The 12,011-nt window shown below is 31.9% G+C and overlaps 1 protein-coding gene across 1 annotated transcript in view; it reads left to right on the forward strand.

Moving 5' to 3' along the window:
- The window catches only part of Sema3c (semaphorin 3C), a 159,499-nt gene extending 148,119 nt beyond the window's left edge, over positions 1–11,380 (forward strand). The window contains exons 16-18 of the mRNA XM_005340671.5: positions 3,863–3,930; positions 4,857–4,987; positions 8,468–11,380. Of these exons, the coding sequence (XP_005340728.1) occupies positions 3,863–3,930; positions 4,857–4,987; positions 8,468–8,881 (613 nt within the window). The 3' untranslated portion in view covers positions 8,882–11,380. The remainder of the gene's footprint in view (positions 1–3,862; positions 3,931–4,856; positions 4,988–8,467) is intronic.
- Positions 11,381–12,011: the final 631 nt, after the last annotated feature.

A 12,011-nucleotide genomic window follows, 5' to 3' on the forward strand; every position in this document is an offset into this window, starting at 1 on the left:
TAATCTATCAAATAAGAATAAAGTCTAAGTATTTTAAAAAGGCAGAGAAGGCAGGTAGAACATATGGGAAGCAGTGGTTTGGGACATTAGTGGGTAGCCAGGTAGGGTCTCACTGGGGTCATAGTCCTTGGACAAGACTTGAACACAGTGAGGACTGGCCCTGAGGCCTTCTCTGAAAGAATAATGTTCCAGGAGTATACCACGATTGTTAGAGGAACAGCACCAAAACTAAGGAGACTACCCTAAAATGAGAAAAAGGAAGTAGGAAATGAGTCATGATACAAGATGATGGAGGACTTTATAAGCAGTTGAAAGGATTTCATTTATAATGAAACGTAAAATGGCAGGGTATTTGAGCACATGAGTGATATTATTTGAATTATGGTTTATAAACTTCACTGGATGGGTTTGAATTGAATGGGAGCCCTGGGACAGGAAGAGATGGGGTTGGGGAAGGGGAGCACAAGCTGGAAAATAGGAAGCTACTGTATTTACCTAGGTGCAATAGAATGGTGCCTTGGATAGGGATGATAGAGGTAGAGCTGGTCTGACTTTTTATCCTCAGAGAATCTGTAAATGTATTAGATATGGAAGGTTAGAAAATAAAGGACTCAAAACAATCCAAGTTCTCAGAACTGAGCATAAGAACATATGTAGATGTAATTTCCTGAGAAAGGGGAGACTATGAGAAGAGCAGGTTTGTGGGAAGAAAGATGCTATAAGTTAATGGTGTCCATCACACACTCAGGGGATGTCGAGTGGGTATTTAGAAACATGAATCTGGCACACAGTGGCCCAGCCTGGATCATTTGAGAGTCTTCTGTGTTTGAAAGCAGCTATATAAAGAGAAGGCCCACTCTTTAAACCACAGTCTGTCATATCTGTGTTTAAAGACTTTATGTTCCTCTGTCATTTTAGGACATATTCATGAGATCAGTAACTTCTTTTGATTTCTGAATCATTATCAGGCAATCTTTTATACCTACGCTGGGCCGGAAAGACAGAACCTGGACACAAAATATGAGGGAAGCAAATTCCAAATGTAATCTCAAATTAAAAAATGGCCACTTTTATGTTGGCATTTTTCAATCATTTATGCTTTGCACTCCCAAAGAGAATAGCAATGATATTTTAAACTTATCACCATAACTAAGCACTCAAAAAGCAACAAATTTCTCTTGGTAAGGAACTCTAATAATTGGCATCTTAAACTCCTATGAATGCAAACTTCAATCTGTCTCTTTGGTGCTGAAGAAAGCTGAAGCATTGTCCTTTCCAAGGAAGATTGTTGTGAGGACTGTAATAGTCCTGCACATGTAATGTGAAGGAAATAGATCAGCACTTCTCTCCTGCAAAGACATTGGCCTTGACAGGCAACTGTTTTTATTTAGCAAACAAAATATTTCTCAAGTAAAACTTCACACCATCTATGGACTATAATTTCTGTTTCAGGTTTTTTTTTGTATTTTAGAGATTTCTATGAAATATATTCATATATTCTTTCACCTGTTTCAAGCTGTTATTTTTATGAGATGGATAAACACTGAGTACAAATTGTCTTCCTACCATCACAAATTATGAACTCAATCATGTCTTTTTGAAAAGCAAAGAACTGAAGCTATCTTACATTCTTACTGTTCCAGTATTATAGTTGGTATTAAGCCATGTGTCATGGGATAAGAAAGCAATAATCACTTAAAGAACTATCTAGATCTCTCTAGCAGTGTCTTAATTCTATTATGAAGAGCCCAGAAAATTCAATCAATATATGCATATTAACATTTTTCTGTCTAACCTCTAACATCTTAAATATTTGTGCATTTATATCAAATATTTCACTTGAGTGTCTAATATTATTTATTCTGATTGCAGATATATCATTAGAAACTTTAACACAAAATTACCAACTCAATCTTTAAGTACATATCTTTTCTATACAAGAAAAGAATTATTTCATTGTTTATCCAAATAAATGACTCATGCCAATCACATCATATAAGTCAAGCCATGGTAGTGTTTTTCTGTTTGGAATTTGAAACTGTAAATTCAGATTATTCAGCTTGAGAGTTTATATACTCTCATTGAGTAACTCATTACATAGTGGTGATCACAGAACAATAAATTTAAAGATTGTGAATGCCATTGTTTGTCTAGAAGACTAAAAATGACAAGGTCAGCCATAAGAACCTCCAGTGGTATTCATATGATACATACTTTCAAGTGGGCTGGTAGTAAATAATGTTGCAACTTCAAAATGTAGTAAATACAAAGCAGTAAAACTGCATATTAGTTATATTTATTGCCATAAGAATTCCTAACACTACCATTATTTTGTGTGTATGTCTATATAGAAATATAAAATTGTAGAAGGAATGGGCACCCTTTTTGAGAAAGGAATACTTTAATGATACTATAGTGTGTGTAAATATATATATATATATATGTATTTCCATAAAGAGATGTATACAATATGTTAAATACATAAAATATTAACTATTTCTGTAATCTTAAAATGAGATGTTACATTATTAATGACTTTGAGATGAATTTTGCTATGTAAGTTTAATAACTACTCTGATTTTAATATTTCTGTTCATCTTGCCGAGTATTTTAATTTACTTTCAAAGACAAAAATGTTAATAAAGATGAACATATAACCCCATTAAGTGATATTCTCGTTCATGCATAATTTTCATCAGTGTCAGGAAGCATTCACACATTTAAAAAGTACCCTTTCTTCTTACTTACGGCAATGTTCTTACCCACAATGAGGAGTAAATCAGGAGATTTCAGTTGTTATATTTTGCTTTTTACAATGTGTAATACAATTGAAACTAGTATACTCAGCGAATCTAAGAATCATGAAATTAAATAATTAAAATGCAAGTAACTTAAAACTTTTAAATAGCAACAATTTATGAAGACAATAGCTAAATTTTTAAAATGCTTGAATGAGTAACATTTAACTACTTAATGCAAAGAGTGAACTTTGGGTTCTGGATAAACTTTTTAAAAAATCCATAAAGGATATTTTGGGAACACCTAGGAAAATTTCAATATACAATGTGCATTAGATGATGCTAAATAAATTTTGATATTTTTAGTATTATAATGCTCCACATGGAGATTACTTAGAAGATATGTGCTAAATTATGCGAAAGTGTAACATGCTACAATTTATTTTCTATAGGTTTTCATATATGTGCATACACAGCATATGTTCATATATCAGAGAGAATAAAATGGATGTGGCAAATACAATAATATGTGAATCTAGGCATCTGAGTATTCATATTATCAGAGTTTTTTTGGTACAACTGAAATTTTTCAAAATCAAAAAGTTGAGGGAGAGTCTTAGTAAATGAAAAAATGTTATTTACCTTTATATTAAATGTTTGTTTTATTGCCATATCACCTGTTTGAGAAAAGTTTTAATAATCTTTAAAGTGTTAACCTTTGTAAGACAAGTATATTCTGCCCTTCATAAAAGGAAAATAGCAGTGAGTTTATGCCTTGAAGGAAACATTTTAGAAAATTTTGAATGAATGACCCTAAAATAAAAGTTTATATGCTCAATTATGAAACCTAGTATTAACCCAGAAAATGCATATAAAAGAAAACCCATAGCCATTCCACCATAAATGGTAGATGAAGAGGGATAGAATTTATTCAGATTGAAAAGTAAGGATTAGTACTCATCCAAACATTGATGTATTAAATGAGACATGTCAGATACCTGCATCAGCTAATCAAGCATTTTTAATAAAATCAAAAGTTTGTAAAATAAAAATGAAATGTTTAGAACGTGGTACAATTGCAAAGATAATTTTAAGTCACTTTTGACACATTTCTGCACCTACAGGAGGAGCCGAAGGCAAGATGTGAGACATGGAAATCCACTGACCCAATGCAGAGGATTTAACCTAAAAGGTATTTAAAGTGAACTATGGTCAAAGTTGGTAAATAAATCAGAATTTCACATCACATTTCAGTAAGGGGAACAATGCATTAGGTCAAGGCCTTTCATTTTAAGGAAAGTCATTCCCATTCATGACAGCAGTTGTTACAGTGTCAGAACAGTGGCAGTGGAGGTGCTGGTAAACACTGAGGATGACTTGAATCAGAACCTGAGTTTAGTACTTATCTTACTCAGTGTTCAAAAACTATACCAAAGTAGAATCTATTGTTATCCCTGCTTTATGAAGATTCTGTTCAAGTTTCAACTACCACATGATTATGTTAAATGCTTTGCCTAATTTAATACTTTTATTAAAAGTGAAAAAATACTATAACCCATGTTTTAGAATTGAGTAAAACAAAGGAATAGAGAGATGGAGTAACATGTTTCAATAGAGGTGAAGTCAGGATTTTACTCCTGTTCCTCTGATTCTAAGGACCATGTTTTCAGCCATTGCATTTAACTAGAGCCACGCTATAGTTTCTGCCCTTTTCCTGTGCTCTTGAATTTTCTCCATTGCATACTGAATATGAGTTTGGGGGAGGGACAAGCCTAGTTTTAGTATGGCCTCATAACTCACAGCCTCAGTTTGCTCAGCTGAGAACAAACAAACTGACAACAATGTTGTGATAAGAAAGCGTGCAAAGTGATGTTAAGTATGACCTTGGTGTAGGTTATTTCCTGAGCAAACCTTGATTCCCTCACCAACATAGCCTTGATTAACTTTTCTTTTTCTTGACATTGAACAGAATTGGGAAACACTGTCTACTTGTTTGCCTGTTAAGTGATTATCATCACCTCTGTTGTCTGCCATATTTAATCACAGTTTTTCAGAGATCAATATTGAAAAGTGTGCTCTAAATTCTGTTGTGTTCTTTCTTTTCTTTTTGCTCTTCAGCATATCGAAATGCAGCTGAAATTGTTCAGTACGGAGTAAAAAATAACACCACTTTCCTTGAGTGTGCCCCCAAGTCTCCACAGGCATCTATCAAGTGGTTGCTACAGAAAGACAAAGACAGGAGGAAAGAGGTGAGTAATGCAGCCCAGCAGCAATCAATCAGGGCTTTGCAAGGAACATTAAATCAGCATCCCTCAGTGAGATGCAGATCAAGTGAAAAAGAAAAGACATATGAGCATCTTTTTATGTCATCTGGATGACAAGTGCCACCTTCTTTAAAATCTTTTGTCCTTAGAATTGATAGATTAATTAGAAAACCTGTCTTTCTGCCTGCCCACCTCTCTAACACAGTGACTGAAACAAGAGCTTGGACACTAAGACAGTGGTGTTGATTCGAGGAAGCATTTTTAAAAGAAGCAAAATGTGTTCAAATCCAGAAGTCAAGTTCTCACACAAATGCACCTTTGTATGACTCAAAAGATAAAAAGGGCTTTAAAAATAGTTCAATATTCCTCAACAATGAATTACACCAAACTATAACCCATGGTAAAGAGCAGTTTTCTTTTCTGCAGTAATGTTTCCATCGATTTATTATTCATAACTTGTGATTCACTCAGGCGATATATGAAATCATTGTTTATGAGACCATTTCCTTTATTTAGTGATATGGGAAAAAAGTCCAAATTTTCAAATAAAAGGACACTTACTATAACATTTCACTGATTGAAAAGAACTGTTTTAAAATAGAGGCATTGTAAAATGGCATACAGTGATATATTGTAAACAATGAATTCCGTAATACTGACGTCATGTTGTTCTGACAAATGAAAAGAAGAAAAAAATGTATGTACATAAAAGCTTAGGGTAGTCTAAATTATTCCATTGTTAGTGCACCAAAAAGTCTGATGGAGCCAGGGGGGGAATGGAGCTTCCTGCACTGGTGCGTATTCTTCTGTTGTGGGCAAATTTACTTGTACATATGAAGTTAATTAAGGCTATGTAAAATGTATGTCCTCACAAGCTATAGAACAGGTTTGCATCTATTTTACTGAAATGCTAGTTTGCATACAGGCATATACTTTGCAGTTTTCAGACTTCTGTATCCAAAAGAGCTATGAGTAGCTTAGTGAATTCTGTATCCTTTGTTACTGGAATATTAAACATAGACCAGTAACCACTTACATAAGAGGACATTTAATTATCTGAAGATGCTCTAGATGTACTTAAGAGATCCTGCTTTCCCTGGAATTCTATAATAATTACAACTTTTTTAAATTAAAAATTATTTTGAGGTCTATTTTTTTGCTGTAAAATGTGTCATTCAACAAGTCTTAGGATTTCTATAGTCTAATTAATCTTAAATTATTTTGAATGGATATGGGAGTATAATCATAATTGCCTTGCAAAGTATCCTGGGTTAGAAATCACATGTGTAATGATGATTACCATATAGAAAGAGTACATAGGCTAGGGCATGCACAGTCCTTCCAGAAAATGTCCTTATGAACATATACAAATTAGGTAACTAATCTTCAAACAAGTATTACCTAAAATGGATAAAAGATTTTTATTTTATTTAATAGTACATTTAATATATACCATAGAAATTAATGATAAAATTTAAAATGGAATGTATGGTTTAAATTTATTTTATTTCAGAATGCTCAAGAATGTGGACTGAACTATTACTATTTTGTTTTATCTTTCAATTGCAAAGCAAGAATAGAATAATTTAAGATTTTGATAAAAAGTAATCAATTTAATTAATAATTTAATAACCATGAAACCATTCATAATTTAAGCAGAGCCTCGTTCTACATATTTCTAACTTAAATAAACCCTTAAGAACTTATTAAATTATCCTGATTCTTACTATTTCAAGACAACATATGCTTATTTCTCATATTACTGATGTATAAAAATTGAACTCTTTTCAAGTAGCAGAAATGATAAAAGCCCAAGAAGCAAAATTCTAATAGTTCATATTGAAAAGCATAAAGTAAGAACCAAACATCTTCTTCCACTTTAATGCTTATTTCTACTTTTCAGAGTATAAAAGGTTATAAAGAGTAATAGATTCACCCATTATATTATATATTCCTCCAAATATGCTCTGTAGCCTAAAGTACACACACACACACACACACACACACACACACACACACACACACACTTCAATGTCAATACATGTGGAGCTACCCTGGTTTTTTGTTTGTTTGTTTGTTTGTTTGTTTTTACTGAAGAATATTTCATTGTATGAATATACCTGAGTCATCTACTAGTTAGGTTATGTTTTGTTTTGTTTTCTTATCAAAAGTAATACATAAACAAGTATATGCATATTTGTGAGAATATAGTTTCTACATAAATCTCTAGAAAATAAATTGCTGCAATAAATATTATGGGCATGTTTTATGGATATTATCATATTGGCCTCAAGAAATGTTTTTCAATTTTGCACATATAGGAAAGACTTTCTTTTCTTTTCATTAATTCTCAAATACATGTCGTCATTGTAAATCATTTTTGAGGCACAATTAAACTTCAAATTGTAATTAATGTCAAATAGTTTCAGTATCTCTTTGTAACCATTCTCTCTTTTCTATCTCCATTCTATTTCTATTGTCCACCTTTCATTACTACACTTTTACTTTTGTGATGGTTACATTTTATCCAAAACTATCAGTCTTTGGTTTAAACCTCATTAATAATAAAATGTCTATTTTAGCAGAATTTTATCATTTAGAAAAATATTTCTCATACATTGCCTCTTTGATTTTGGTCAGATTTTTTTTTCCCTTAGGGAAAGAACATTCCACAGTACATATGGCAAGTAACATCTTGCCATGTTTGTGGTAGATTTTTAGGTCTTCATTTATGGAGAACACTATAGCTGGAACTCTTTAAAGAACATGGATTTCAAGCATTTGGCTGATATTTGGTCATTTATCATTTTGTAGCCTAAGCCTAGACAGTAATTAAATATTAACCCATTGATTTTATTGCCTTTCCTTCCAAAGTAAATCTACCTGGAAGATTTATAAGACAATGTACTTCCAGTTTATTATTAGACATGCAATAGTTAGGAAATTGCAAAAGGCAGTGTAAATGTTCAAAATTCTGGTTTTGCTTATGTATTTTTCTATCTAAAATACTGATTCATTGACAAAAGAAAAAGAATCAATTCTTTTTTTTAGTGGCTTCATAATTTTACAAGTAAGTGAGTGTGTCAGTAAAAATGGAAGAAAAGAATTCCATGAAATTAATTAATACTTTAAATTTTCTATGAACTTCCTTTTATAATGTTGTCAGTGATACAGATACCAAAAGCAACCATAATTCTGTACTTGAATAAAACGGTTTCTATCCAAAGGTGATGTACTTTATTTTTCCAAGATGGATAATACCTTCATCCTCTCTTTAACAGATTGAGTACTTCTGACAATTTCTATTATGCAAAAAAGACAAGGGAACTGATCACAAATTTGTTTATACTGAGAACACAATGTTTTTGCCAAATTTGTGAAAGTCAATTTTTTTTTATGTCAGGCATATCATTTTAAAATATGTAGTTTTCAGTGTGTTTGAACTTTTATGTGTTTTTCTCTTAGGTTAAGCTGAATGAGCGTATTATAGCCACTCCACAAGGACTCCTGATCCGATCTGTTCAAGATTCTGACCAAGGACTGTATCACTGCATTGCAACAGAAAACAGTTTCAAGCAGACCATAGCCAAGATCAACTTCAAAGTTTTAGATTCAGAAATGGTGGCTGTTGTGACAGACAAGTGGTCACCGTGGACCTGGGCCAGCTCTGTGAGGGCTTTACCTTTCCACCCAAAGGACATCATGGGTGCATTCAGCAACTCAGAAATGCAGATGATCAATCAGTACTGCAAAGACACTCGACAGCAACATCAACAGGGGGAAGAATCACAAAAATTGAGAGGGGACTACGGCAAGTTAAAGGCTCTCATCAATAGCCGAAAAAGTAGAAACAGGAGAAATCAGTTGCCAGAGTCGTAATGTTTTCATACATGGGGCTTATGCTTCCAGTAACAAATGCTCTGTCTTCAATGATCAAATTTTGAGCAAAGAATCTTGTTCTTTACCCATGAAAAATTCCTGAGAAAAGGTGATTACTCACTCCTAGAGTGAGTTTTACATGAACTGAAATGAGCATGCATTTCGTGTATGATATTGACTAGCAGTAGACATGTCATGGTCCTCATGGTGCATATAAATATTTAACTTAACCCAGATTTTATTTATATCTTTATTCATCTTTTATTCAAAATCAATGTGGTAGCTACAGAAGTAGAATTGTTACATTCCTCAATTGAATGAGGGTAGTAACACTGGTATTTCTTCCCTACTTTGGGGGTTTAGATTTCTGATTGGCAATGATTTTACATATGAAAATAAATTCCAGATCACAACTTTCATATAGGTAAAGTCATGTAAATGCATGTGACATGACAGAATGCCATCGGAAGAAATGTAAGAGATAATGTACAGGGAAGAGGGCATCTAAGCATTATTTAAAAACATGAGTGATTCATAAAGAGAAAATGATGAGTTTATGCTTCCAGTGAAATTACTATTTTTTTTAAGATAGTAAAATTTGTCAGTTGCTGATACTTGTCATTGATCTTGGTTCTTTGGTTTCAGAAAGCTAAAGTGAATAATCTATACCCTAAAGATCTTTGATGGAGTTAAAGCAATGGAACATGTAGGTTTATATTGTTCTCATCTTCCAGACAAAAGTTGTTTGGAAGTTATTTAAGTTATTATAGACTTAAATATAATCTTACATTATTTAATTGATTACTATTTTGGTTCTAATTTTTTTATCTGTGTGGCAAATTAAACAATATAAAAAGAAAACATTTTGAAGTATCAAACTTCTCCATGGGGGGTGAAACCATCAAAAAGGAAAAAAAAATAAAAATTTTAATGTTATCATGAAGAATTTATAACAGATGTGGCTAATTTTCAATTTCGATCATCAAGTTCTGTGATTTATTCTCATTTAAAAAAAATCTCACATCATACTGATTTTTCAGTCACACCGTATCTTTTATATTCATATGTGTGTGGTGGAGAGGTGCTCATTATGTCAAAAAAGGAAAAAGAGTATAATGTAAACAAAATTAACATTCTTTAAGAAGATCCAAGATTTCTGTCTTCATTCATATTATTTTATTTTCATTTCAAATATTCTTTTAAATAAATGTTAATACATATATTCAGTGGCCTTTAAAGGTAATCGTACAAGCTTTTAATGAATAATTATGTTCTAATTATATGTTTGGATAGTTTCATTAGAATAATTTAAAATGATTTTATCCAAATTAAAAATTATACAGGAGAATCATAAGAAATTCCTCATGTTCTCATATTCCTTTAAAAAACACAGCTTTTACCTTTTCATTTCATTTACTTTTAAGATATTTTTTATGTTACCAGGTAAAAGCAAGAATCTTAACAAATACCTACTCAGAATCTACTATAAAAATTTTATTTGTAGTTAACAATTCATGAAGAAGCTAACTAAGGCCATTTAGAATATTGAGTAAAACTTTAAGAACTAAGATCAGGGCTGGTGGGTATAGCTCAGTTGTACCACATGCTTTGCATGAGCAGAGCCCTAGATTCAGTCCCTAGCGCCACCACTGCCACCAAAAAAATATTGTTTAAAAGAGCATGGTCATTGATTTAAGAATATCTTTATTAATTAAGTGTTGGTATATTTTGATATTCTATAAGGGGGCCTCTAAGTGGCAAAAATAACCATCAAAATGTACAACATAAATGACAACCGACTTCACTCATTTTTTAAGCTATTCTCCCAAATGTGTGTGATTCTGAAATAATCTCTAAAGCAGTTTATTATGCAGATGGTTTGCCTGCTGAAAGGTTTATATTTATTTTTTTCCACTCCGCACTCAAATAGCAGCACATGTGAATGTAAGGTCAACACCATCCTCTCATCAATGTCTTCTATGTACAGAATTAAAGCAAAATTGTTCTCGAATTATAGTTTCTCCTGCTTCACAGAGGCCCAAACTTATACACAATATGGTGTTTAGTTTTATAATATTATTTTTACTATTTAATACCTTCTATTGTGACCATTAATAAATTGTATATACTTTTATTACTTTAAAAAAATATGGAAATTCTTCTTGAACAAAATTCTGCCAAATGTAAAGAAAATTTTCTTTCTCAAAAATAGTGTTAATGTATACTGAATACTGGTGGTTGATTGGTTTCATATGGTGTAGTTTGGTAATTCAATAATTTAGTATTTTTTTCATTTGTATTATATATAAAATTTCCTAGAAATGCACTTTTCTTTTTTCAAATTGTAGGTTTGTGAATAGATTTTAGCATGATGAATCTGTCATCACAGTGAATGTGTATTATGTGTAAGAAAACAAAATGTAGTTATCACATTAAAGTTTAATTGGACATGAAAGAAATCATTTGCTTGGCAAAATAAAACACATTGAATTCCCCCAAGGATGTCTTTAGCTTTTCTTTTTAAATATAGACTTAAATTATTTTTAACATATTAGAATTTACTGAAGTTTTATTATTTTTTAAAGGTTTATTTATTAACATCCATTTTGTGAAAGTAATATACAGGCATACTTTAAAATTTAGGTATTCTAAGCCATACATGTAAATCTCTTCTTGCACCACTAGCCCTTCTTCAAGTCTGAGCTGTTAAGAATCCAATGTCATCAGTTTTCTGTGTACATTTCAAAATATTTTATACATATGTAAACAGATACATAATTTTTCTCTCATATTGTCCATTAAATGATGTATACAGAGAGTTTTTCAGAGTATGTTGTGTTTACATTTAAATATGTATATATTTGCATTTAGTTTAGGCATGCATAGATAGACTACCTGGAATTAAATCCAGACTCACTGTTACATTAGGAAAGTTTTAAAATTTCTTTCTGCCTTAGTATATTACATGAGTTCATACCTGTAAAGTGTTGGGAGAGAAGATGACATATAGTAAGTAGTCAATAATATCATAATATTTCCTGTTTTAGTTGTATCTTGCTAGTACAGGAAGGAATCTTTCAGTTCAATTCTGTAAGTTGAATGCCTATGACCCAGGCAGAGAACCTGTAGT

Source organism: Ictidomys tridecemlineatus, chromosome 2 (genome assembly GCF_052094955.1).
Source record: "Ictidomys tridecemlineatus isolate mIctTri1 chromosome 2, mIctTri1.hap1, whole genome shotgun sequence".
Lineage (NCBI taxonomy): Eukaryota > Metazoa > Chordata > Mammalia > Rodentia > Sciuridae > Ictidomys > Ictidomys tridecemlineatus.